This window comes from Corvus cornix, chromosome Z, assembly GCF_000738735.6.
Source record: "Corvus cornix cornix isolate S_Up_H32 chromosome Z, ASM73873v5, whole genome shotgun sequence".
NCBI lineage: Eukaryota > Metazoa > Chordata > Aves > Passeriformes > Corvidae > Corvus > Corvus cornix.
Window position 1 is genome coordinate 34,119,235 of NC_046357.1, and position 27,206 is coordinate 34,146,440.

Below are 27,206 nucleotides of genomic sequence, written 5' to 3' on the forward strand. Positions count from 1 at the left end.
TTTACTTAAATCACAACCATTCTTTATAGAATCAATATATTGTAACAGATTTTATACAATTCATATTCTACAAAAGTGTTTGCATTTCAAAATTATTTGAAGTTTTTAAAATCACTTCTATCATCACAAGGCAGCTATTTTCCAAAGTATTGCACTACAAATGTTCAGTATGGTGAAGCGCTTGCAGACATACCTCAGAGGTGCTGAGCAGCACCTGGCACCTGTATCACCTTTTAGGAAAGCTGAAACAAGTTACATGTGCATCCCTCCAGTTACTTTCTTTAGGCTTGTCCTCAAAAACCAGTACTGATACAGGCCATTCCCACTAAGGTGCTCCACCACTACTATAAGCACATTTTGTTTTTAGCATTTTATTTCCTCTAGGATACAAACTTCATTTCTTGTAAGATATAAATCTTTTCTCTTTAGATACAAACTGAGATTGCTCAAAAACTCCTAGATGTACATACCAACACAACCCCAAACTGAAGGAATGAGGAGTCTCAGCACGGAGAAGGTACAGATAGCAGGCTGGCACATTTGCTGTCCTGCAATATCCTCTAACTTCAAAGCAGGATGTACGATAAACTACTCTCAGTAGCAAAAGAAACATGAAATTTATAAAAAGTCTAAACAGAGCACATTCAGTTCAGGAATTTCAGACCCTTGTAGTCTGTGCTATCTCCTTCACACCTGATGTATGATCCCCAAATAACAACACAGAAGAGCTAACTAGGAACTTTGTCGTCATGGCCTTCCTTAATTAGTTTAAATCAAGCTACCTGCCCCAAATTAATTTCTTGCTGACTAGAATAAAGTGACACTGATAGCAGCCTGCCCTTCTGAGCAGGCTTATTTATAAGAAAAAACTAAGAACAAACCCACAATCAAACAACAGCTGAAGTTTTTTATACTGGAGTTGCAAATTAAGGGCAACTCTCCTTTAGCCCCTTCTGGCTCGAGGAATCTCTTCCCAAAGAAAATTATTTTTCTATCAGATTCTTTTGGTATATTCTATCCCAAGACATCAATGCTAGTCCATAAAAGCATTAAAGTTCAAGCCAATTCAAATGGTTTGGGGCTATGACAATTTGGTAGTGTCATCTGCTATAGTAATCAAACACACAGAACATAAAAATTAACCAGTGCCTCACATGCTCCAGTGTATATTTTGCTTAAAGGGATTCTGGACAGTTTACTTAGCTAACTTCAGGTATGTCTTTAGATTATGTTATTTTTCTACCTTTTTCCTAGGGATCTTACAGAAAAAAAAAAAAAAAGCCCAATAGAGCTGGATCTGGATTTACTGATGGTCTTCCAAATTCAGTATCGCCATGTCAGCAGTTGCACTCTTTTCCAATTCCAGTGCATATGGGTTATATTCTTCCTCAAGTTTTCTCTTCCAGACTTTAACTAGGGAATATTGGAAAACAAACAAACAAACAAACAAGAAAACAAAGAAAAAACGAAAATCAACATATTACCATATAATACTTGAGGTAAAACTTAAAATGAAAAGCCAAACCTGATTGTTTACTTCCCCTTCAAAGTAAGTGTAAGTGCTGAGATAAGCTGACGCACAGGCACATTGGCATTTACATTACGCAGCATCAGATGACACACAAAAGAATAGCTTAGGAGTGATGGGGTCTACTGACGTCCTTGTGTCCAACACCCTACTCAAGCAAGGCTAACTCTGAAGGTGGTTCCAGCTTTAAAAAAACCTGTAAGTTTTCAAGATTTTCAAAGAAGTTTTGAGCAGTATCTGCAATACATTGTATTGTCTGTTGACTTAATAACAGACCTGGAGGAAAATGTTTCTAGGAGCGAGTGCTTGTGGACAGGAAGATGGATCACAAAGAGGCTTCATTACAAAAGCCAAGTCTACCACAGTCACGAAGTATGGACATCTACAATTAAGAGGATTTTTTAAACAAACAGAAATGTAATTAGGAGCTCTGTTAAACTCTCTTCAGCAAAGCAATGAGTACTGCTCACCACTGGTGAATTTCAGAAAGGAACTTTCTTTAACACTTTCTCAGCAAAACCTGACCTCCAATTTATAAAAAAAACCCCAAGAATTTCCCCCTTCCTTACTAATGACTAGTTCAGGTATCATTTGTTTCATTGAAAATCACAGAATTAATGAGGACTATGTATGAAAATGGAACAAAAAACAAGTCAGTAAATACTTACTGTAATTCGGAACATCCTCATCTGAGTCCCTGGAAGATGTTTTACAAGTTTCTAACAAGCCACTTTTTTCAGATTCATGTAAGATGCTGGGTTGGGTTTCTCCTAGTCCTGCTTTAGCTTCTTCCTCTAAAGCTGCTATCATATCTTTGTAGGCCTTCCTGGCCTCTGTTGTCAGCTGTACCATTCTATGAAAATGGTCCTACGGCAATATAAAATATTAGAGTTTAAATCATACAGCAAGTTTTAATGTCTCCTTGAAAATCTAATGAATATTCCTTATTCAGAATGTGTAGGTTCATATATAAAAGTTGAGCAGCTTAGTATGCATGAAGACATGAAGAACACAGCATTTATTAGCATTTATAAAAACACTTGTTCTCTTGAAAAAAAAACCTAAGGGAGATAAAGATGAAGAGGATGTCAGGAAGAGACGGCAAAAGTAATTTTTTTAAAACAGTGCTGCCTGTTTTTTTCTAAAATCCGTTTTTCATATAAGCTATGTGTATGACCTGTGATGAACAGTCTAAGTCTGCAAAAGCAAAATGAACAAAAAACCCTTCAAATATCTCAGTATTTTTATCTCCTCTTCCAGGTAAAAAATGAAGCTGAACAAAAACATGAAGTGACTTATTTCAGCTTACCTGAGCCCCATCATAACTGAAAATTCCCACCACACTCACAGGCACTGCTTTGTTCACACAGCGGCCCAGGGCCTTACGATTAAGGGCAAAAACAAACGGGATATTCTGCTCACAGGCACAGTCGATAATGTTGTGTAGAGTCTCGTCCAGCCCACCTGGAGCAGACAATACAATCAGGCTGAGTGGAGCTAAAGAACCATACTGTTAAAACATGGCAAAATCCCAAAATTATGGGTGCTTTCTGAAACCACATTTTATAGGAAAAAAACCAGGGATCACAACAGTAGCATTGAATATCCATTTTTAAAGGAGACCCTGACATTTTTTTTCTTAATTCTTAGTTAACATTAATTTTAGACTACTACTATTCCATGTTTTACTATATACATAGTACAGTCTAATCTAGTATCAAAAAAGACCCAGCTGCTAAGGAATTATTTAAATGACAATAATTACAATAATGACAATAAATTAATGCAAATAATGACAACTTTTAGGAAACTATGACTAGTGACTTATTGTCACTCCATGTCCTAAAAGAGACTGATACAGTGGGACTCCTTGTGATAGCAGAGCTGGCATCAGCAGCCTTTGGATTGTCTCAGTGCAATTTTTTGTAGGGCAGCACTGCAAATCAGTGACTAAAGAGACCCTAATCTCAGGTAACTTCTCCCACCCCAAGACCCAAGATAGTCTTGACTCAGCTCACAGTTAGCTGCACAGCAGTAAACAATCTGAACACAGGAGGCAACTTTATATGGCTGTATTTCAGAGGATACTCATATAAATTCCTCCAACAATAATATTGCTGTCAGTATATTGAACCTTTTCCATTTCTTTTATTGAACTGGTATTTTTTTTGTTAAGAACTTATTTACCCTTTGACTGAATCTTTTCACAGTTAGGAGAGATGATGACACACTTCAGTTTTTTCAGCTTCAGATGTTTCAGAACTTCTCTAAGACCCATAACAAGCCTGCGTTTTATCTTGGCCTTTACTGGGTCTTTCTGATACAAGCGATCTTGGAAACGAACCAGTTCTTTTAAGAGATCTGTCACACAACTGTCAACTTCTTTACTAAGGACCTGGCTGCAGTAACTGGAAGAAAGGAGCAATCAAATGTTAAATTGACTAAAATTACAAATACGTAACATTTAAATGAGTAAAACATTAAATATACATTTTAAATTCTATTCTATGTCTTTGTACTTTTTTCTGTTTCCAATCCAAACACACTTGTTATATAAAAATTTACTTGGGATGTTTTTTTCAGTGTCTGAGACCTTAAGAGGAGGAAGTTTTGTCCCTTGTGTTACCTGGCTCCTCAATCAAACTATATTAAAAATACATATATACAATAAACCTATTTATATATATACATATATACACACATATATATATATTTTATCCCAATAGATAAGTATGTGTGTATCTTTTTCTACTGAAGCATTTTTCTGAGGGCATTTATTTTGATGTATATAAATCCAAGTACAGCAACCAAAGTACAAAATTATCACTTATTTCTGTAAGTTCAAGGCTGTGTGTAACAAACATGGAAAAGAGGATCAGATTCCTCCTCCCTATGTTCATGTCTGTCATCCTATTTCATTTATCGGACTATGGCTTTGTGTTGTTCATAAGGAAAGGATATAAAACGATGCACTTCATCCTTCTAGTACTCTCTGGGAAGATCAGAGTTACAAATTATTTCAGCCCACCCCACATTTTACACAAAGAATTTTTCAGCGAGGAAGGGTATCAAAGAGAAAAACTAAAGATATATCAACTGCACTGTTAACAGAAGGATGCCAACTGGCAAATTCACGTAAGATAATGACAAGAGATCACAACATCTATCCTGGATCTTAGAGATACAATTATTTCCAAATTTTCTTCAGGTTACAAGAGTATTTACTTAATATTTCCTACTGATTTCACTAAGTCTTGAAGACAGATCTACTGAAACACTAAAAAACCTAACCTAAAGAAAATAATCTAGGCTTTGCTGAATGCTCTACATCCTGTAATAAGTAAGACTGAGTTAAAAAATTAAAACACTGCTTTCCTCAAGAAACTGCTTTAAGCTGTCATGAGTGGATCTCTGACCTCTTCATATATAGTAATGACTACTTCTTCTTTATAAAGAAATGTGTATACACATCACCTTAAATGTTTAATTGAAACTGCACATAATTGATAAATATCCCCTTTATTTCTTTGCCCAGCCCCAACATGAAAATGTCATCTGGTTTCTTTCCATCTTTGCCATTTGGTTTGGCAGTAGAAAAGCAAACTACAACTAAAAATATTATTATGAAATAAAGTAGCACACCTTATTTAAGCTGTTACCGCATTATTTAAAATAAAGTACCTATTATTTTAATAGCAGCTTCTTTTCCTCCCTTACCCTCTAATGAGTTTGACTGCTTTTTCCTTCACGAAACATGCATTTTCAAGTGAGAATCACAAAACACACGAAGTTTCTAACTCCTTTGTGTGTCGGCTTACAGAAAGACTGAAAGAAAATAATTTAGAGTCTTCAGTCTAAACTCCAGTTAGTTTTGCAGAGAATGCAACTGAATTACCTTGTTCAAAAAATGCCGTTTTGGTGGCATTGTGCAAAATGAGACATCAATACAATCAATACTTACTCTCTAAAATTCCTGCTGTGGATTTTTGGAAGAGTGGTAGTTAGCTGCTTTGAAGTCACAGAACCTTCTTTAGATTCCTTGATCCCTGTGTTCTCTGGAAACCCTTCAGCAACGTGTGTTACTGGAACAGCTATCATGTAAATCAAGGTATTTCAATGAAAAAACAGACCAAAAACCATTGTGAGAAGATTAAGCTGTCAAGCATGGAAGAGTCACAATTTTCGTATTGCAACAGTCTGCGGTAGTAGGGAAACAGGTCTAACTTTTTTTTTATCTCATAGGGTTTTTTTCTCATCTCAAACCTCATTAATTGCCAGAGGTGTGTGGGAACTGTCATTACAACATACCATAAAACCAACAGGCATAGAAGTGTGGAACAGTAATCAGAATCCCTATTACTCAACTGCACTGACTTGCAGCTTTGGCCCACTTTACAGTCAAGATAAGCCTGAGATGATTCTCAGAAAATTCTGAGGTCACAGCTTTCATTTGGCAGTATATAGTACCTATTTTCTAAAGTACTAAATGTGCTCAAATTTTCAGCTACATACTGTATATTACAGCTTCTCTCGAAAGATACCTGCGCGACTATCCTGTAGAAGTGTTTCGTCTTCAGTAACATTTCCAGCTGTCTGACAAATGTTATCTTCATCTTTTGGCGCTGCTTTCTGTTCTAACAGGTGTTGTTGTTTTCTTTGTTCTCTTTCTTTCAGAATAATCTAAAAATACAGATCAAAATCAAATCAATTTGATGTCATACAGATAACAAAGCATTACTCTTACCACATATGTACATACAGACCATTCATAAAGAGGTTCAGCACTAGCATCTGAAGTTTACAACCTTTTCTATTTGCACATAAAAAGAAGGAAAGATAATTCCTAAATTTACATAGAAAAGGACTTTTACCTTGATTACCAGGGCATGGGTGGAGAAAATATTTACTAGGGATAAACTACAAGGGCAAAACTACAGTTAAAAAAATCCTCTGTATAGAAGACATGACAGGAAGCAACATGAATGGGCAAAGAGGGAAGATACAACAGAAATCACCAGTTGGACCTAACACCTGTTGCTGCAGAATCAGCTGGAGTTCTGGCTTGGAAGAGCACAGAAACATTAAATACTACCTCTGTTTGATCCATTCCCCCCACTCCTGCAAATAAAGTCATCTTTGCCAAGGCAAGTAATGTTTCTTTGCATGTCCCCCTGTACCACTGATGTGTGGACACTTTTGTAGTGGCACTTTTTCAGCTATCAATTGATTCAAGGAAGAAAGTATATTTTTTGGGAATTTGTATATGCCATTTAACAAGACTACCCTCTTCTACCCATCCCGTCTTTGAAACCAAGCAAAGCTAAAATTTAATTCAGACCAGTGGACACTTGAGTTGCAAATCTCCATATGAGGGGGCTTAACAGACTCACAGAAAATAGATTACCCTATGGTTTTACTATTTAAGGTAAAAAATACCCAAGGACCTTTTTAAGAGGTGTTGGTCTCTTTGCTTTAGGTACTTCTCTCTGTTTCCCTTTCTTTACCAAAGGAGCACTGGAATCCAAGGGATTATGAGGCATCTTTCCTTGGTTTAAACGGTGACTTCTTGTGGCTGTAGCAGGGTCTTTAGAAAGCAATGGTATGGCACCGCCAACTGAGATTTAAGAAGAAGTCTGCATCAGACAACTATGATACACCTAAATATACCGATGAAATACCTAGTGAATACCTAAACTAGAATCCAATTTCAAGTTTAAGACTGGTATACATATATTAAATTTGTGTTGTGTTACTATTAAGAATATTTACAGGCAATCCTGTGTCATTAAACACTGTTATTTTAAAAAGACTCACAAAAGACTGCTGCGTCCTCTACTTCTATTATACCCCTGGAATCACAAGCAGATTTTTTGTGTCTCAAAAGCAGAATTTCACCAAACACTGCAGTCCAAGATACCTTCAACACCATGCCATGCTGGCTTGGTAAACTTTCAGGAATTTCTGTGTTTCATGGTGGTGGCATTTCTTCCTCCACAGATTCTGTACTGTGTTAAGATAAATACTGAGTAGCAGTATTACAGATTTTAGATTTACTTGCTGTAAATAAACTTGAGCACTGACGCCCACCTTTTGTTACACCTTAGTGAAGCTGGATGAAATTCATTTGCAAATTGGTAACGAGTAATGCAAAGCTACAGCTAGGTCTCTTTTGCTTAACCTGAAAAGCTCGCTGAAGATGTCTACTTTACTTGCATTTTTTTCAGGGGGTTTAGAGCACAGAAGCTTTAAATGAGTGGACAAATGATTAAACCTGGATCTTCCACACCATGACCTCATACCAAAAAACTACTCTCCCTCACTATCAGTAGGAACTGCTGCATCCTGTAGAGCACTTTGTCAAACTTCAGTTACCTGCAATATAAAGCAGTTCACATTAGCAAGTCAATAGAGAGGATGACTAAGTATCAGTGGAACCAGCTTGACACCTCTGTGACTCAGGCAACCTCTCTCCCCTAAATACACTCAAATATTCCGGCAGGCTTGTCTTAAGCCATCTTCATTTACTGCTTCCACAGTATTTATATGCAGATCCTCCCACACCACATGCAGTACTCTTACTATAAACAGTTTACGTCACAAAACTGCTACACCTAATGTTTCTTTTTTGGCTCTGTGTATCAAAGGCAAACTGACAACACACTGCCAAGAACATTATGCAGCACAGGTGGCTACAAAAATTGAAGCTGGATTTGAAGCAATAAATAAGCATACACCCTGCAGACACAAATTTCCTTCACGTGTACATCACTATTTCAAGTTCACAGTTTTCATGCTCCTAAACTTGATGACTTTACCAGTATTATATATCATGTGAAGTAGTAAGTGGAATAAAAACAACTGTCTCTGGTCACACTCCTTTCTGTTCTTGTTCACTGTCCTCTTCTGGTAACAGAGGCCAGCACAATGCCACTTCACAACCTACAGTTGTACTTTGACACACACCAATTTAATGGGTACACTGAACATCAAAAACTTACAAAGCTAAGGTAACATCTGTCTTTATGCTTCCAGGATACAAACATGCCACATCAATTTCTCTTCTGCAGCAGATTCAGGCACAGGAAACTTAGGATTAGAAAGAGGTATTTTTACCCACACCTTTGTGGCCCATCACCTACTCATCAATACGTGCACTGTGTAATTTTGTAGAAACAAAACTGGTTATTAGTGCCTCTGCAGCATTAAGTCTGATTGACTCAAATGAAAAAAAGGGAAATCAAATGAAAAAAAAGTATTTTAAAAAAGCATCTTACAGTTTCTCTCAGCTTAGTGAAGGAAAAATCTCATCGGTGCTTGGTAATCTTGAGCTTCATATTTAAAATCTCAGCTATCACATTAATTATTGTGAGATGAAACCTCTTGTGATTAGATCTCTGTCTGAAATAATTTCTAAAAAAAAATCTTTGCTGAAATAAGAGAAATTTTACCATCATTGAATGCTAGCAAATATCACAGTTCCTTCTGCAAAATATTCTACACTAGCATAATCAAGATTAAACTTTGACCTATAATGAGAAAGGCACTAAGCTATTTTTTTCTGCATCCTGGTTATACATCCAAAAGGACTGAAAGATGCTCTCCATTAACAAAACCTAGCATTTTGTTAACATCAATTATTTCACAATTAAGAGGTATGTCAGAACTCATCCCTTGGCTTAGGCTGCCTGACTCTCATGTAACTCTGTGCTTAAAAAGGAGCGTTTTCAATCAAGTCACAGCTCTATGATTTCCAGCATCAGAAGAGATTAAGAAAGCCTTTTTTACTGTGTAGCCCCTGCCTGCCTCTTCAGATCAGAACAATAACACACATACTTAAGGCAGAGCAAAAACCTCCAAAACATTGGTATTTCTGTCAAAGCAACATTTCAATCACGCCTCATATTTATACAAGGCACTCTTTTACAAATCAGTGTCCTTAAGATATTTCTTTCCACAAGTCTTCCATCAAACAATTCAGACTGCCATGCTTTTTAAATTTTTCAAGAACCTTCACTTTCTCCTGTATCTGGTGAACTGTGCTCTTGCCTGCATAGAGATCATCACAGCTCAGAAATCCGACTACATTTAATGTCTGAATACTTAAAAATAGCTTAAGGTGAAAGAAAAGAAATTTCATAGTAACCAATACCTGAAAATACCACAGGTTTAGGAGACTGTTTTGACTTCTCTGTTTGCTGCTTCTGCTCCAAGACTGCAAGCATGCCACCCAAATCCAACTGCACAGGAATTTGACTCTTCTTACCACTGCTCCTGGATGTTTCCTGAACAGTTCAGAACCAATTAGTAATGCCCTCCACTTCAGAACGTAAAGACTGTTATTTTTTATGGTGTAATACATCTTTTAACATCTTTATCCACAATACTTCTGATCTTTAAAGTCACTCAATGATCTTCAAATAAACATCAACTTTAATGTCAAAAATATAACAATATCAGGAACAGTTCAGGTAACTTTTTAAAAAGCTACTGCAACAAAGCATAAAAATATAAAGTCTTCAATAAAGGAAGGCTTTTATGTCGGGGTCCCACTTTGGTCAGACTGCCATCTATCTTTGAATGAGATAAAAGGCTTATCAGAATTTAAAGTTTTATTAGAAGTATAAAAAAACTACGGTGATTCTTCCAGGGTATGTGACTGCAAGGCACATAAATCATTATCTCCAATGTCTCACTAAAAAGAGAGGTCATCATCTTGCACCATCTCCTCATAAGCACTCATCTTTCTCTCTGCTTTGAAGAGAAGGCAAAAGCCATGATCCATATTTAATGAGGCAGAATATGAATAGACTATAAATGAATAGTGTGGCTAAGACTATTAACAGACAAACTACCACAGCAAAACATGCTAAGGAAATGACTGCCAGATTTTGCACTTCCAGAAGTCTTATCTGGGAGAATCAATTCATTGTAATTTCTCTTACAACAGGGTTACAGAACATGACCTCCTCAGTCTTCAAATAGAATCCCACTTTGCATCAGAGCTGTGCCAGAACCTACTTACCAACACGAAACTACCTCCTGACCTCACTCTTGCTCTGTATTCCTCCTCCTTGCCCCAAGATAAAGGGATCTCCTTACTTCCTTGTTCTGTTAGAACCACTTTTAGGAGGTTCCCAGCTCCTTATGACAAACAGTTTGGACGGGATTTATGCCATGACCAAGTAAAACAGGTTAAAGAAAAATTCCTGGTATCTGAAATCCACAGATATTTATGAAAAGTTTGTGGTTTTCCCTAAACGCTGCATCATATCCTGGGGGCTCGCAATTACTACTACTGATTGCTTCTAATCAAGAGGACCATATCCCTTATCTCAAAGTATAAATACAGAATCCAAGATGAGAATGGACTTAGTTTTATATTTAAATAGGCTCACTGCCTTTGTCATTCTGAGTTGTGAATTTCTCTTCAAACACGAATTCATTTACCTGAGTTTTCTTTCTTTCTGATGCAGAAGATGAAACTTGTTTCCCTGACAGTCCATCCACCCTGGGAGTTTCATCCAGAGAGGGAGACCAACTATCACAAGGTTCTTCGGAGAGATGGATCTTTGAATTTTAAAGATGAAAGGTGACAGGAAGGAAGAAAAAATATTTCAAAACAGACACACGGAAAAGGGTGAAGATGCTATTAAATTCAAGCTGAGTTGCACCTTCAGCAAGTCTGTGAATGACACCAAGCCGAGAAGTACACTTTAGGAAAGGGATGCCATTCAGAATGATGGATGGCATTCCTGACAGGTTTGAGGGGTGTGCCTGTGTGAAACTCATTAAGTTCAGCAAGGCCAAGTGCAAGGTGATGCACTTGGGTCGGGGCAACTCCCAGTATCAGCACAGGCTGGGGGATGAACAGATGGAGAGCAGCTCTGCTGAGAACGATCTGGGGTGCTGGCAAGTGAGAGGCTGGACATGACCCAGCCATGGGCACTCACAGCCCAGAGAGCCAAACGTGTCCTGGGCTGTGTATAAAGAAGCGTGGCCCACCAACTGAGAGGAGTGATTCTCTACCTCTACTCTGCTCTTGTGTGTCCCTACCTGGAAATATATGGACATGCTACAGCAGGTCCAGAGGGCCAGAGAAATGGTCAGAGGGCTGGAACACCTCTCTTATGATAAAATATGGAGACTTGGGGTTGTTCAGCCTGGAAAAGAGAAGGCTCTGGGAAGACCCTATGTGGCCTTCTAGAAGAGTGACCATTTATTGGCTGCCGTACTATTTAATCACATTCATGGGGGTTTTTTTTTCAGATTTGGAAGAAAAAACTAGCAAGGCAGCTTCATTTTCAAATACTTGTTACAGGCATATGAATAGCCTAATAATCACATGTCTCTACAGTTTATGTAAGCTTTGAGGGGTTATATCCCACTTACGTCTACAAAGGTAAGGGGTTGCTTTCATCTGAGTTGCATGTCTGTAGAGCACCTTTTGTTATAATAAATCTTTTTTAAGCAATTGCTGTGCCTTTTGCTACTCGCTCTTCCTTGTCAAAGCTGTTTATTGCCTCAAACAAAGCAAACAATGATTTTGTTTTCTTGTGTTTTGGGATTTTTTTAAACCACTAAAATTCACAGGGAAATAAAATCAAGGACCAAAATTTTTAGCAGCAAAACGAATTTCAAAGCAACTGAAATCTGGAATGTTACCATTATTATTTATGCTACTTACTTTGACAAAACAATCATATGTCCAATCATTGTGATTTATGCTTAGGATTCATTCGCATATTGAATGCATTTCTAAATTAATTCTTAGGATTTATTTCAGTCATGTAAAAAAACCCCCAAAAAACCCAAACAACTTGGATTCGTAACTGACATTTGACTCACACAGTGTCGCAGGATTACTTACTTCAGACTGCTTTCTGACTGCAGAAGTAAAGGACGGTTTCTGAGGTCCTACTCTGTTTCTCCTCTCAGAAGCAGCTGCCAGATGAGGAAACTCCTCAACATCCTAAACAAATAAACCAGATGATTTCATAAGAACAATCCGTATTTTCAAAACTGTTTTTCCTACACTCCAACGATTTTCTCCCCGCTTATCAAACATTCATCATAATTTGTTTCACTGTACAAAAATCCAGAAGCCAAGGGTAGTGCCACCAGCTATGACAAATATTACAATGGTTAAGTCTTCTATGCAGCAGCTTATTCAGGGCTGAAACAGCTTGTAACAGAGGTGCTTCCAACAGCAGCTGGTTATGGCTGTCAGCTGATAGAAATAATTAGAGGTAAACAACTCCTAAAGGAGTGTTTTTCAAATAATTTAAAAGCCTTGCAAACAACTTCCCTCTTCTTCCAGTACAGTCTCCAGCTGTGCAACTCTGCCTTAATTACGTGAGTGGTGAAGAACAAAACAGGCAGTATGTACTAGAGTACAGAAATAAACACAGGAATTACTCAAATTATTATGGCTTACATACAAAAGTAAGTTTTATTAGCAGAAGATACATATGCAGAATCTGGATTAATCAAGTGCAGACAGGCTGAAGTCTGCTCTATTCTGGTCACCCTATATCCACTGTCTCCATCATAACGATCCCAATCCACCAACTAGGTTTTTGTTTCTCTTCCCACTTCCTGAGAGGCCTTTTTAGCTGTGATACAGTACTACTGAACACACCAAGACTTTTTCCAGCCTGAAAGGCTTCATTTAAACACCCCAAGCTAGGGAGCTGTAGCACAAGGACTGACACACTTTAACCAATGAAATAATTTTAAAGAAGCTCGCAAATAAGCCAAAAAAGCAACTGCAAGGAAGTGAAAAAGTATTTCACAAATACACTCTCTTCAGCTTAGTGACATCTTCAACCAGAAGAGTCAAGTAAGTCTGTCTGATTGCTTCTGAAATGCAAAGAGATTTCTGGCATTTGAAACATCCAGTAGAAAACCAAATAATTAAAATGTAGCACTCAGTGTGATGTTACACCTCCCTGTATTTGCTCGTAAGTTATCATCTGTAAGAACATCAAAAATTAGGAGAAAGGTCAAATAATTTCCTTCTTATTTTCTTAACATTGTCATATTCCCATTTAGCCATCTCTTTTGCATACTTAGAGTCCTAATTTTGTTCAGTCTTGCCTCCCACAGAAATTGCTTCATACCTTTGATTATTTTTGGGGCCTTTTGTCTATCTTTTTTGTTCAAATATGTGTGTTTTTTAAGGAATGGGGGGAATGTAAGAAAATAAAATCCACACTACATTTATATCAGATATGCCCTGAAATTCTGTACTGTCATAATCCATTTTCCTTTTTATTTTCCTAGTAATTCCCAGCACCGTTTGCATGTCTGACCAGTACTACTAGCACTCACCTGATTATCAATAGCAGCCTCAATATTTAACTGAAGAAAAACATCTAGGTCAGGACCTACCAATGCATATGAAAATACAGGCTTGGCTTTCTCCAGATGTATCCACTTATACTTATTAGCAGTGCCTATAAATGTCTGACCTGTATAAAACTAGTGAGCAATCCAATACATGGCTCTGTCGAGCTGCTGCACATAAGCAGAACCTTCTGAAGCCTCCTGGGTGCCCAGAAGCTCCACGTGTATCATCTCTTCATGTTTATTATTTCAAGAGCATCATACAAGCATCTCACCCATTTTTCAAGCTGATGAGGACACAAGCATTCCCAGCAAACCAAGAGGGTCACAAAGCTTTCCCCCACTGCCACAAGAGCTGCTGCATCCACATCATGGATTTCAGTGCAATGTGTGTGTCTTGTTCCATGATTCTAGGCAATTTTTTTCCGATTTTGACTTCAATAGTTGCATTACCATTCTGCTTATTTTCCATGGCTTCTGCCATTCTCTTGCAGTCTAGACAATGTCCATTCATAGGTCAGGCACCATGTGGTAGCATATAGCAAAAATGGGGATACTCTTCTGAAGAAAAAAACCAGCAGATCTTTGATTTTACCCATAATTCTCTAACAAAGAGGTCTGTTAATACCGATTTCTTGTGCCATTCCTGGACAAGGAACCACACAATGAAACCATGTAGACACAAGTTCTGCTTCTTTATGCTGTCATTTCGGAGACTGAATATTATGTTCACTAGATCAAACATGTAAATCAACACATGCATATGCTGTACAATATTGGGCCTTCAGTGAAGCACTGTTAAACCACAGACCAGACAACAATCTTCTAACATGGGAGAGGCTCATGCCTTTGGAATACCGATACACAGAAGTATCAAAGTACTAATATGCCTGTAACAGCTACATGAATTTGGAAAGACACAGAAATTAAAAGCTAGAAATGTAAGCATTGTCAATTGTGTTACACAGAAATTGCTTCCATATGTGAGACAATTAGAATTGTAATACTGGTGCCACAATCTTTAAAACTGTGGCACACTGTAGCACCTAGTATATTCCGCAAGCAACAATTGCTACAGAGTATTTTTAATTTAGGAAATTGTGCTCAACAAATATGTGGTAATTTAAAAAGTACAACAGTTTCCTACCAGTAACCTCTGAAAACATCTCAATTGAAATAAAAATATACCAACATCCTCTACAAATAGGATTTGAACTTAAATTTCTACAAAGCTGTGTTGGCATTTGGTCTTCTAGTATACTCATAACACTTAAAAGAACAGCAACAAAAACTTCTTCAGTTTACCTCAATCTTTGGTGGCTCCTGTATTGTATTAGATTCACTTTGAGGTCCTTCTACATCAGTGGGTGACTTGGGTTTTTTCTTCTTTTTCTTCTTTTTTTTCTTCTTTTCTGACCCTTCTTCAGGCTCAGTTTCACTCGCATTATTTTTTGTTTCTGACTGCTGAAAAAGACCACGAGGCATGACCTTTAAAAACTAATCTTTTTCAGTATCACCTACCAAAATATATGCAAGTGACTAGCCTTACACTACTAAAGGGTATCTTAATCAAACCAGGCTGGGACATTAAGTGGACAATGAAAATTCAATATCTCTTAGAAATTCATAGCTACAGCAAGAATTCTTCAGTTGCAGCATACTGCATTCTTTTCAGAATATATTGGGACTACTGGGATTTAATTAGGAAATATTCAGCCAAGTAAGGCAAGAGTTTCCATGTTTCATGTCTCATTCTGAGGGTCAGGAATTTGAGAAAAATCCAGCCTCAGAGCTGAAAGTTCTTATTCCTGGAGTAGCACTGTCTTTTTGATACCCTGTGATTCTTTTCCACTACAAGAAAAATTCTAGTAAGAACAAGCTGACTTTACATTATCTCTTAAAAGAAGTGGATACTGTACAGAGCCCAGGGAAAAAATGCCAGCAAAGAGACACAAACACAGTGACAGAAATTAGGTGAGAGCAGAGAAGTACCTTTGGTTCACTCTCCTGCTTCCCTTTGCCTCTGGAAAGACCTTCAGATATTGGTGATGAAACAATTTTCTTTGGGGGCTGCGAAAGTACCACGGCCCAAGACACACGTGGCTGAGCAGAGCCATCTGCAGGTGCTTCGGGAAATGACATTGGGAAAAAAGGAAACACAAAGACGTCTCAAAAACATGCCTCAAATACTCAAAAGGAAAAGCACTGGTAATTAATTAATCAAGGCCTAGCAAGTAAAGCAGAGCCATATTCTTTCTGAAGAAGGACTGGAATAAAACACACATTTCATTTCTCCAGCAAGCCTCCTGAATTGTAACTACTCTGTATACTGTCCCACACGACACATAAACACAATTAAACAATATTTGGAGATCTGTACTGTATCACCCTAACTCCATACTCCCATGATCCTCTCCAAAATACTGAAACTTCTGCTATGTTTATATACAAAATTCCCTTAATATTTCTCCTAACAGTCCTGCAGCTTTCATGCACAAGGCCACATCAGTACTTTTTATTTCCTAAAACCTTCCCTGTGTTACAGACACATGTACCAGCTGAAATACTTCTCAACGTGCCTCAGTGTACAAGAACGTCACCTAGTACCATTGAGGTGTATCAGTGTTTAGAAAGACATAATTAATTTTGTAAATATTCCTAACGCAAAGCAAACATAGAACACAATCTAGATTTTTCTTAAGAACAAGAAAAAACTTCCCTTGAACAATAAAATAGCGTAATGGTTTTAGATGGCAAAGTTTCGGTAGCAGGGGGAGTCTGCATTAGCTGCTGTGAGGAGATGGACATGGCCAGCCCCAGCCAGCTCCAACACAGACCCATTGCTAGCCCCAGCTGGGCCCATCAGCCACGCTGGTGGTGCTTGTGTTTAGACAGAATGAAGAACAGGTGCAGGAGTTGGAAGGCCAATGGTAAGAAAAACCCTGAATGCAGCAGCCCAGCAGACACCAAGGTCAGTGAAGAAGGTGGGGGAGGAGGTGCTCAGGCACCAGAGCAGAGGTTCTCCTGCAGCCCCTGTGAAGACCATGCGGAGGCAACTGTGCCCCTGCAACCCTGCAGAGAAAGAAGTGGCAGAGTGGCCTTTCTCTGTGTCACTCAGGGCATGAAGGAGATATTAGGAAGAAGAGAGGGTGGGAGGAAAGTGGGTTTAGTTCTGTTTTTGCTTCTCGCCATCAGACCCTATTTTTAACTGTCAATAAATTAATCTTCACCAAGTTGAGTCTGTTTTGCCTGACAAGCAAGCAATCTCCCTGTCCTTATTTCTGTTCACAAGCTTCTTTATCTTATTTCCTCCTCCTGTCCTGCTGAGGAGGGAGAGCCAGAGAACAGCTGGGTGGGAGTCTGACTGCTGCCACAGTCAACCCACCAGAAACTGTTACTTGTTTCTCAGGGACAAGAATTTATAATAGTATTTAACTAAAAAAACACCATTACCAGATGACTTCAAAATTTCTGGAATAACTTTATCTTTAGAAGGTCCTTCAAGGCATTTCGGCAGATTCTCCTGTCCTTTCTGAATCCTTACTGAAGTTACTGGGAAGATAAGGACCAAACTGTTCAGACTGGTGCATATCTGTGTATGCACAGAAATCCAGTGAGAGGCACTTAGTTCAATCTTAACGTATATGATGCCTCCAAGACAGAGTCCTGATGAACAGAACTGTTTTCACATGAAACTAGCCACGTGATAGCTTGTGGCAATTAAAAAAAAAGGTCTTCATTCCCGCAGTCAGACAACAGGTAAACAAAAAAAACCCCAAAGCCCCTCTTCCCCACCCAAACTCCCAAAACAAACACAAAAAAAGGGAGGTGCTTTGGCATTACAGTTCTCTTAAAAGAAATAAAATATGACACAAAAGAAGTTTTAGGTACATACTAAACTCTAGAGTGCCAACTATTCAAAACAAATCTGCATATAAAGACTGACCAAATATACGTCTCTCATTTATTCATGGAAAACATCTGGATATGACTCAATAGACTTCCAATAACCAATACATGTTCCTTTCCTCACCTGAAATAACATGAGAGGCAACTACAGGAATATGCTCCCTTGAGCATCAATGACATGACAAAATGGGACTCAATATTGGAGCCAGTTTTCTTTACTTTCTCCTGTGATCAGTATTGGGGCCAGTCCTGTGTATCAATGACCAGGACAAGAGGAGCAAGTGCACCCTTAGCAAATTCATCCACACTGGGCAGGAGCGTTTTATGCTGGAGGGTAGGAAGGCTCTGCAGAGGGATCCGGGCAAGGCTGGATTGATGGGCGGAAGTCAACTGCATGAGGTTCAGCAAGGTGAAATGATAGGTTCTGTCCTTCAGCCACAACAATCTCATGCAGTGTTACAGACTTAAGGAAGAGCAGCAGGAAAACTGCCCAGTGGAAAAGAACCTGGGGATGCTGGTGAACAGCAGCTGAACTGAGCCAGAGTGCGCCCAGGTGGCCAAGAAGGCCAATGGTATCCTGGCCTGTATCAGCAACAGTGGGGTCAGCAGGGCCAGGGCAGAGATTGTCCCTCTGTACTTGGCAATGGTGAGGCCACTCCTCGAATCCTGTGTGCAGTTCTAGGCCCCTCACTACAGGAAAGACACTGTGGTGCTGGAGTGTGTCCAGAGAAGGGCAATGGAGCTGGGGAAGGGTCTGGAACACAAGCCCTGTGAGGAGCAGCTGAGCGAGCTGGGATTGTTTAGCCTGGAGAAAAGGAGGCTCAAGGGAGACCTCATCACTCTCCACAACCACCTGAAAGAAGGGTCTAGACAGGTGGGGGTCAGTCTCTTCTCCCAGGCAGCAAGAGACAGGACAAGGGGAAATGCCCTCAAGTTCCACCAAGGCAGTTTTGGACTGGACATTAGGAAAAATTTCTTCAGCAAAAGGGTTATCAAGCACTAGAAAGGGCGGCCTAGAGTAGTAGTTGAGTCACCATTCCTGGAGGTATTTAAAACGTGTGGAGGCTTGGCACTTAAGGACATGGTTTAGTTGTGGACTTGGCAGTGTTACGGTTATGGTCCAATAATTCTTCAATTCTACAATCCCAGCTGATGACATATATGAGCCAGAATGAGTGATAAGTGGTCATTTCACCGGAAAGAAAGTGATACAGCATTATTTTTTTCAGGGTTTTTTCTTTTATAATGAGCTTGCTCCTAAATCCTTTTTTTACTTTACACATCAACAGCTCCTCAGAACACTTTAGTTTTCCAAACTGATGAGACACAAGCAGTTAAAAACGCAAGCAAATCATTTTTCTTTGGAGAACTTACCTCTATCATCAAATGAAGAGGGAATTAAACTGGCTCTTGCTTCATCTGAAGCTTGTGGTGAAGCTTTGCTTATTGCAGAAGTATCTTCCTGCAAAACAGATGATCAGGTATCATAAAAGGATTAGAATCACTGACCGAAACAGAGCTAAACACAAAAAACCACCATAAACCAAAAAATCCTCAACCCATCTACAGATAAAGGCATAGGGACCCTTTTAGCCTTTTTATTGCTTGTCTTAGCAGAACGATTATTTCAGACCTACAGCAATACAAAATTTGAGCAGGTGTCTCTTCACTGGTGTACAAGCAAGATTATGCCTTATATTTTACAAAAGCATCAAAACAAGGATCTAACAATAGACAAGAAAATATTTTGATGTTTCATGTATGCTAAAAACAAATTCCATCATCAAACTCAAACAAGTAACGAAAAATGAAACTCAAAGAGTTAGCAGAAAGGTCTTTTTTCATTACAGACAGTCTTCCACTCAGAAGCATCAGAAATATTATTCTGTCTGGATCCTTCAGAATTATTAATCATTAATCACTACTGAAAACTTTGATTCAATATACAGGACATACTGCTGAATACTTCAGTGTTTTATTTACTAACAAACAGGTAACCGAGGAAATAAAGAATAACGCTCAACAATTTTTTTCTCCTTCTGGAATTCAGTTTCTTATTTTAACATTTAGCATAAAGCAATTAAGTACAACACCACACTTTGGTTTTTTTTTAATGTGTTGAAACTATTGAGTAAGTGACTACTTACTATTATTTCCAGGTGAAAAAGAAAACAGTAAGCTGCTAAGAAAGTACAGGAACGTATGTGGTCTCTATAGGCAATATAGACCACATCAGTACATATCTATGTTCTAGTGGATCCTGGCTTTCCTCTATCTATGGCCAGCACAGACAAGGAAAGAACAGTAAGAAAGGGTAAGAGACAGCAAGCACTGACAACACTGCCTAGAAGAGCCCTGAAACCTCTAGCTCTGAACCTCCTTGCTTGCAAGGTACTTCCATAGGTCGTAAACTGCCATACTGAATGCAAAATACTTGCATTCAGAAATGCCTGTACTTTTGACAAGTTTTATTCCTATGAGTTCTGCAACACAGGTTAGCACAGGCTAACCTCAGTGCTCAGCAGAAGAGACATGTGAGGTTGACTAAGGACAGTGTTACTTTCCACCAAACTTACTGGTGTACTTTTATGGCGTACATTCAGTATCTCACTGCTTCCCAAACTCTGTGACTTGTGGAAATCCAGAATGCTAGCTTCAAATGTGGGTACAGGACGAGACTCTGGTTTTGGAGTTTCAGTTGACTTCTTGTTTGTAGTTTTATTGAACCTGTCTAAATAAAGCACGTAAAGTCTAAGAAATTAAATTTGCTTGTGATTATTTCTAGGTACGTTTTATGGTACACTAGTTTACATAACTACAGTAATCATCACTGAGGACTGTTGCTATGCACAGCTCATATTAAATAAAAAAACCTAGCAATTATAATCAACATGCATACACAACACTGACTCAACAAGCAACTATAAATTTCAGATGCTTGTTTTAGAAATTTTTTGTATCAGTCGATGTGAATTTGTTCAATCAGGAAAAGACAGGTCACCATTCCCTCTCAAAAGAGTCACACAGAAAAAATATCTTTTTCCTTAACTATTCTATACTTAGAAACATAGTCACAAACTACAGCGTATTGCACAGACAACCATTCTACATCTATTCCATGTACTTATAACCAAACAACATGTTTGTACCTGGCTTCACAGAATCTCTGCTGCATGTAGATGTCTGGAATGAAGTCCTGTTCACAATTCTGACCGAAGATTCACCTCCATCATGCCTTTTCTTGTCCAGTTTTTTCTCCCCTTCTTTTGATCTCCTCTGCTGCAAGTATTTGCAACATATTTAGTTGGTTTTACTTAAATTTTGTAAAGCCAGCAAGTTTGCCATGAGTTACAGTTAACCACCTCTGCATCTGGAGTTTGACCATCAAGTTAATACAACACAAATAGTTAGTATACCATAACCACAAGTAACCAATAAAACTACGAACAGCCATTTAGAGATGTGCCATTTGATTTCATCTACCTTGTTACCTGTGCCATTTTTAGCATATATTATAGCTCAAATAAGATGGATTTATACATATGCTTCTAGACAACTGTACTTTTAAGATCTCATTCATCAGAGCATTTCCAATAATTTGAAATTGTTTGGTATTATCATCCAGTCTGATTTTCTAAAACAAAGTTTCTTTTAGAGCAGAGCCAAAATCTTAAAAGCATGCAATCTTTTAACTAAATCACATATCAAGTACAAAACTGTGTAAGACAATGTCACAACATCCAAAAAACTTGGAGCAAAGAAGTTAGAGAAGACACACCTACATGATCCCTGTAAAGAACACACATTCACACATCCTGACTGCACAGCTGTGGAAATCTTATGATTCTTCCACGAAACAAGGTTTGGCAGAGCTGGACTTAGGGATCAGTGAGCAAGGAATAAGCACCAGGTTTGCATCTATGCAAACTATACTATACCAACATAAACGAATGGCTTAACTCTGATTATAGGATGTTGGACTAAACTCGAAGTACATTTGGAAGCAAAATTGTTTACTTAGGTGGCAGGACAAGGCACTATTTGATCTCCAAAGGTAAATTGTTAAAGCGTTAGGAGACATAATCAAATTAATGCAAAGCTACAAAGATGAATCACTTTTCTGAAGTTCACAAAAAAACACGACAGAGAAAAATGACAAAAAACCTGTAAAACAGTACAAAGCTCAGACCAAGCCCCTACAAAGATCACAGAACTCCCCCCAGAAGCTTAACTAAGTTTCTTCATATTACATCACCTGTGCTAATGCTGAGCTCATCCTCTCCCCAGACAGATTCAGTGCTTAATCCTCCTCTCAGCAAGAAAACGAGTAATTTTAGGTGTCTAGACTTTGTATGTTATGTCTAGTAATGCATGCTTACGACCTAGTCTTACAACTCCTCTACAGAAGCTTGACCACAGTGAAATTACCAAGTCTCTGCCTAGATAGTGAGGTCCACCAGAAGGATTTGACTGCAGAACAGATTAGATGCAACTACTGGAAACAACAACACTAAACACAATAAATTTAAGAGGCACAATGTCTAACCATGGAGGGAAATTAGTTTATAATACATTAGGGTTTTTTCCCTTTTATATTTTGAAAGGTTTGTCTATTTTTTTTTTGAAAATATTCTGCAAGTTTCAGGAAATTTATCTCCGAACAGACACACACACAAATGACTGAAGGTGTTTACTGAACATCTGTTTTACTTTTGACTGAAAAAGAGTACATTCCTAACATGAACCTTTCCTCCCTCTCCACGGCAACACAACTTCCTCCATTCTTGTGGATTGTCTTCAACCTGTAGCAAGTCTTGGAAATCCTTCAACAACAGAAGTGGTCTTATCACTTACCAGTCAAACAGATGATTACACAGGTCTCTCTTAAGTAAGGTTCATGGAAGCTGCCACTGGGCTTAAAGAAAGCCCTTTTCCCTTCCCCCCATGCCCAAAGAGTGAGGAAAGAAAGCACAGCTCACAAATGAATGGCCTTTGCCCCCTGACCCCCCACCTTAGATGCTGCTTTCTGAGGAAAAAAAAATATTTCCCCTCATGTTCCAAAAATGCTGCTTGAAAAACTGTATTAATTTGAAGCGTAGAATTACATGAACTTTTTAGTATTCTGAAGTTGGGCACACTACAATACTATCCTCTTTAAATACCATTCATGACCTCTACAAGAAAGAATGATGATTCACTTTAAAAGTATGAACCAAACATTTACAAAGACTGATTTAAAGTAAGAATTTAATATTAATTTTTAAAAAAACACAGATTTGCTCACCTTTGAAAGGCTCTTACTTTCTTGTCTGACCAGACATGTTTGCTCAGCAGATTCGCTGACTATTCCTGAACCATTATAGTGTGTTGAGTTGTTAGACTGATATTGTGAGCCAGCTCCTGGATACACATTTGCAACATCAGGTGAGTAAGAGCAGCTGGAGTATTCACGGAAGGCAGGATCTCCCAGAACACTAAGTGATGGATATTGAGAAAGAAATGAAAGTCATCCTGGGGCAAGTCTACTTGTTGCCTAGACAAACATATTCCTTGTCTAAAGAATTTGTTTGACAAGAAAGCTCTATTTCAAAAGAAAACTATTCCATGTTATTTCAGTTAAGTATTTACTCACTGCTACAGACTTCTTCAAAAACAATTAATTTTGTTTTGGGAGAACATGTAATTAAGCAAATATCTTAAAACACAGATGTTATCCATTTCCAGGTGTCAAAACTAGTCTGCTTCGCAGTTATAGTTCTCATGCCTGTTTAAGGTTACCAAGATTCTTCATGCTTATTTTCAGTAAGCTTTTTCTTGTGAAACAAACTAAAAGCATAGCGTAAGGACATGACATGCATCACATATTTGACTGCAAAAAGCAAACATTAAAACCTGTCTTAAAATGACAGTAACAAAGTAGGAGTATAACATTCTATGGAGTGTGAAACATGTATGAAATACAATGTAGAATTACAAAATAATAATAATTAACTGACCTCCATGTAACCATCACAATTTATGAATACACAACATGTCTGGGGCACGCCTCTTTCCTTCAAATGTATGCTCAAAAATTCCCTTTCAATTTCCTTCTACACTTTGTCCAGAAAACATATACTTAGAGAGTCTAGATTTCATTAGGGAGAATAGAAATTTCTCAGCTTCAAAAAGTTACACTCAGGTTTTAAAGCTGTTCACCACGAAGCTGCCAACCTCAGAATTTTGTGTAGATAATGACAGAGAAAGTTTCCCATCAGTACAAAAGACTTCAGATAACACACTTCATACTGCCCGTTGCAATTCTGATAGAATGTAGTCAAAACGATGCTTATAATCAGTTTAGACACGAAGTAGAAATATACCAAATGAGACTCAAAAATATAACTGTGTCTCACAACAAGGCAAAACACTCATTAGGAGACTACTGTTGTCTGCATTGGGGTTTTTTTCATAGTAATTGATTTAATGCTAATGCTGTGGCCTTTCTCTAACGCATAGAACAGGCCATACTCACCTCAACATTAAATTTCTAGTACAAATGAAAATAGGTTGAAAATACTGAGATTCCCTGCAGGATAAAAAGAAGGCCTACAATGATTTTGTTCACTAATGTTCTGAATTTTTAAGGAAACACCAACAACTTTGCAGTAATTGTGTAATTAATCCAATGCTTAGGGTCCTGAGAAGCAATGAGAGAATTATGTAACATCATCAGATTCTTACAAGACTCAGTTACTTCCTATCCTATTATACAGGCTTTCTTCTAGTTTGCTCTGGGTTAAAAAATACTTTTGTAAGTCTACCACGAATACTTTTCTTGGGCTCTAGTAGAAAAACACCAAAACTTTCAGAAACCTGTAGCATTTTCAGTAAAACTGCCTTTCTGAGGATGCACAGGTTGTGGAGAGGAGATCCAGGAGAGGCCCCATATATCATATATTTACAGGATGAGAAACCTTCTTGAAGAATCTTTTTGCTTGTGTACAACTACATCTACCTCAGCCCGGTCATAACACAACTTTTATCCAAGGACTGGATTCAGCTCCTTCCAAAACACACAAAAACCAGACCAATCATTACAGACCACCAAATCCACATTAATGCTCTGAAACAGTACAGGCCCTTGTGAGCAAAAGACAAGGTACCCGGTATATGCCCAGAGAACATAAATGTCAAAAACTAAATCATGAAGATAATGCAGAAGCATTTCTACAGTTGGACTAATAATGTACTGAACCTCGCTTCGTAAGACTACTCACTGTTCAAAACCAGAAGGTTAAATCCCCCAAGAAATAAGATTCAGAAAATATACATACTTATCCAAAGATGGTTCCTGAACAAATCGGTAGCATGTAGTTAAATACCTAGGAAAGACACATGCTTCTGAGGGTTCTGACCATGCCACAGTTACCGCCGCGTGTTTTGGAACAAATGGTTTGACCTCTGCTGACAACTTGATGCCCTGAGAAACAAAACGTTTTTTGGCTACATGCATTTGGAGATTAATGTTATTAAGTGAAAAATACTCAGACTTGTGAGCTTAACTGTCATTGGAAAGTGTTAGTTTGCTCTCTTCTAATAAAACATGCAAAACAATAAAGCTCACCAAAAGGAAATGGAGAAATAAGATGAAAACAAAACCAAGGAACTCAAAAAAATATGTGACTGCTCTGGAAAGTTATTAAATACCCTCATTTATCATGAAACACTCACAAAGGTAAGTTATATAAAGGACAAAGGCTTGCTTAAAACAAGATGCAGTAAATGCAAATATACAAATTCTTACTTCGCATTTGAACAGTACAAGCTAAAACTCATAAATATACTAGCATTTCTGTTAACCAAACTCTGAAAGTATGTAACAATAATGTCTTTGTGCACATCTGTATTTTAAAGCAGTCCGCCTGAAATGGAACACTTCATTTAATAGCCTTGTTGCTTCTAGCACAACACAAATTTATTAAGACAAGTTTTCCATTTGTTCTGAATTACCATCGACTTAAACTGGATATGTATATATTGAATGAAATGAGACTCGAACTATTTACCGCCATGCCATCAAAACACGCAGGAAGCAACTGTGACCGTAGGTTGATCACTAACATCCCCGAACCAGGTAATAGGTCCACTACTGCAATTGGTTAGAATCTGGGCACCCAGCCTTAGAATGCCTGGGATGTCTACCTGTCCTTCCAGCAGACTCTCCACTCTAAATGAAGAGATGTTTCCACACTTGAGCTCACTGGCAGTAATGTCTAGAGTTCCCCACCCCAAGTGGTAGGAAGCGCCTCGCTCTGCTCCAACCTGAGCGACCCCTCCCCCCCCGGTTTTGACCTTCCAGAAGGACTCCTCTCCCTGTCCTGAACCAAAGGCTGACCCAAGGCGCAGTGGGAGCTACCCTGCCCGGGGGAAGTGTACGGGCAGCCGGCGCGCTCGGCCCGGGCTAGTGAGCGGCCCCCGGGGCGGGGAGCGGCAGCTCGGCGCGAGCCGAGGAGATCCACCCGCGTCTCCCGCCCCAGGCGGCTCCTGGCGAGCGACTCCGCGCCGAGAAGAGCCGGGAAGAGGGCAGGGGACTGCGGGTGGTGCTGCCGCCCTTACCTCGCCGCCGCGGCCCGAGCGCGGCCGCCTCTCGGCCGACATGGCGCGGGGGGCGCGGCCCCGCTCCCGCCGCCGGCCCGGCGCAGGGCGCGCGCGATGACGCCACGGCCCCGCTCCGTCCGCGCGCCCGGGGCGGTGCGCGAATGGCCGCGGCCGGAGGGCCCGCTCGCGCCGCGCCGGGAGGGCCCGTACTCGGGGAAAGCAGCCCGGGCAGCGGCTGGGGCCCCGTCGGAGCCGCCCTGCCGGCAGGTGCGGCCGCTTCTGTCCCACAGGAGCGAAAGCACGGAATAAAGGCAGGACTCCGGTGGTCACGTTCTGGGGAAAAGCATGCCTTAAAGCAGACTTGGACAGCTCTGCTCTGACCGGGCCTGGTACAGATCAGCACTTGAGACAGACATCTTTGGGCGCTTTTGGAGGAAAGACTACAAGGGTTCTTTTCCTCACCAAACGTGCGAGGTTACTTACTTCTGTGTGCCTCCATGATAGCACACATTACACAGAGCGAGCACACACTTCAGCCCTGCTTTTGTTTGGCCTTCCAACTTTTGCACAACTGTACTGCAATTCAACTTTGAAATGAACCTGTTACTCAATACACTGAAGCACCTTCTTTAAAAAAAGAAAAAAAAAAGTGGTTGTATGGCTATAACTACAGAGTCCCAAGATGCCACAGTGACAATTTGAATGCAAGACAGGAAGAGCAGGCTAAAACCCCAGCGTAAAAACCTTGTGATAGAAAATTGACTGGTATTGGAAAACAAAGGAGCATAAAAATATCTCTTTGAAATACTGAGTACTACTCAACCCTAAGTTTATAACAAGTAAT

General features: G+C 39.1%; 1 protein-coding gene across 4 annotated transcripts; it reads right to left on the reverse strand.

Annotated features, from left to right (window-relative positions):
• Positions 1–26,454, reverse strand: SECISBP2 (SECIS binding protein 2). 4 transcript variants are annotated; one of them, XM_039567023.1, is made up of 18 exons: positions 26,381–26,454; positions 25,147–25,244; positions 23,067–23,256; positions 20,932–21,061; positions 20,359–20,513; positions 19,157–19,244; positions 15,866–15,999; positions 15,179–15,337; positions 12,396–12,497; positions 10,976–11,095; positions 9,678–9,810; positions 6,973–7,142; positions 6,070–6,208; positions 5,490–5,619; positions 3,716–3,936; positions 2,838–2,992; positions 2,197–2,395; positions 1–1,413 (listed from the first exon to the last, which is right to left on the reverse strand). In XM_039567023.1, the coding sequence occupies exons 1-18, from the start codon at positions 26,420–26,422 to the stop codon at positions 1,304–1,306; spliced, it is 2,475 nt and encodes an 824-aa protein (XP_039422957.1). In that variant the 5' UTR covers positions 26,423–26,454; the 3' UTR covers positions 1–1,303. The 4 variants fall into 4 exon arrangements, with proteins under 4 accessions (XP_039422957.1, XP_039422955.1, XP_039422956.1 ...); XM_039567021.1 differs by having other exon boundaries at positions 20,932–21,058; positions 25,099–25,244; XM_039567022.1 differs by having other exon boundaries at positions 20,380–20,513; positions 25,099–25,244.
• Between the last annotated feature and the right edge of the window lie 752 nt (positions 26,455–27,206).

What these genes read in the sequence shown, in the direction of transcription:
- SECISBP2 (XM_039567020.1), bottom strand. Translation starts at nt 26,422, where the DNA reads ATGTCGGCCGAGAGGCGGCCGCGCTCGGGCCGCGGCGGCGAG. An exon ending in TAAACCTGTGGTATTTTCAG is followed by an intron (nt 7,143 to 9,677) that starts GTATTGGTTACT and finishes CTTAAATCTCAG; the next exon opens with TTGGCGGTGCCATACCATTG. An exon ending in TGAAAAGATTCAGTCAAAGG is followed by an intron (nt 2,993 to 3,715) that starts GTAAATAAGTTC and finishes TGTCTGCTCCAG; the next exon opens with GTGGGCTGGACGAGACTCTA.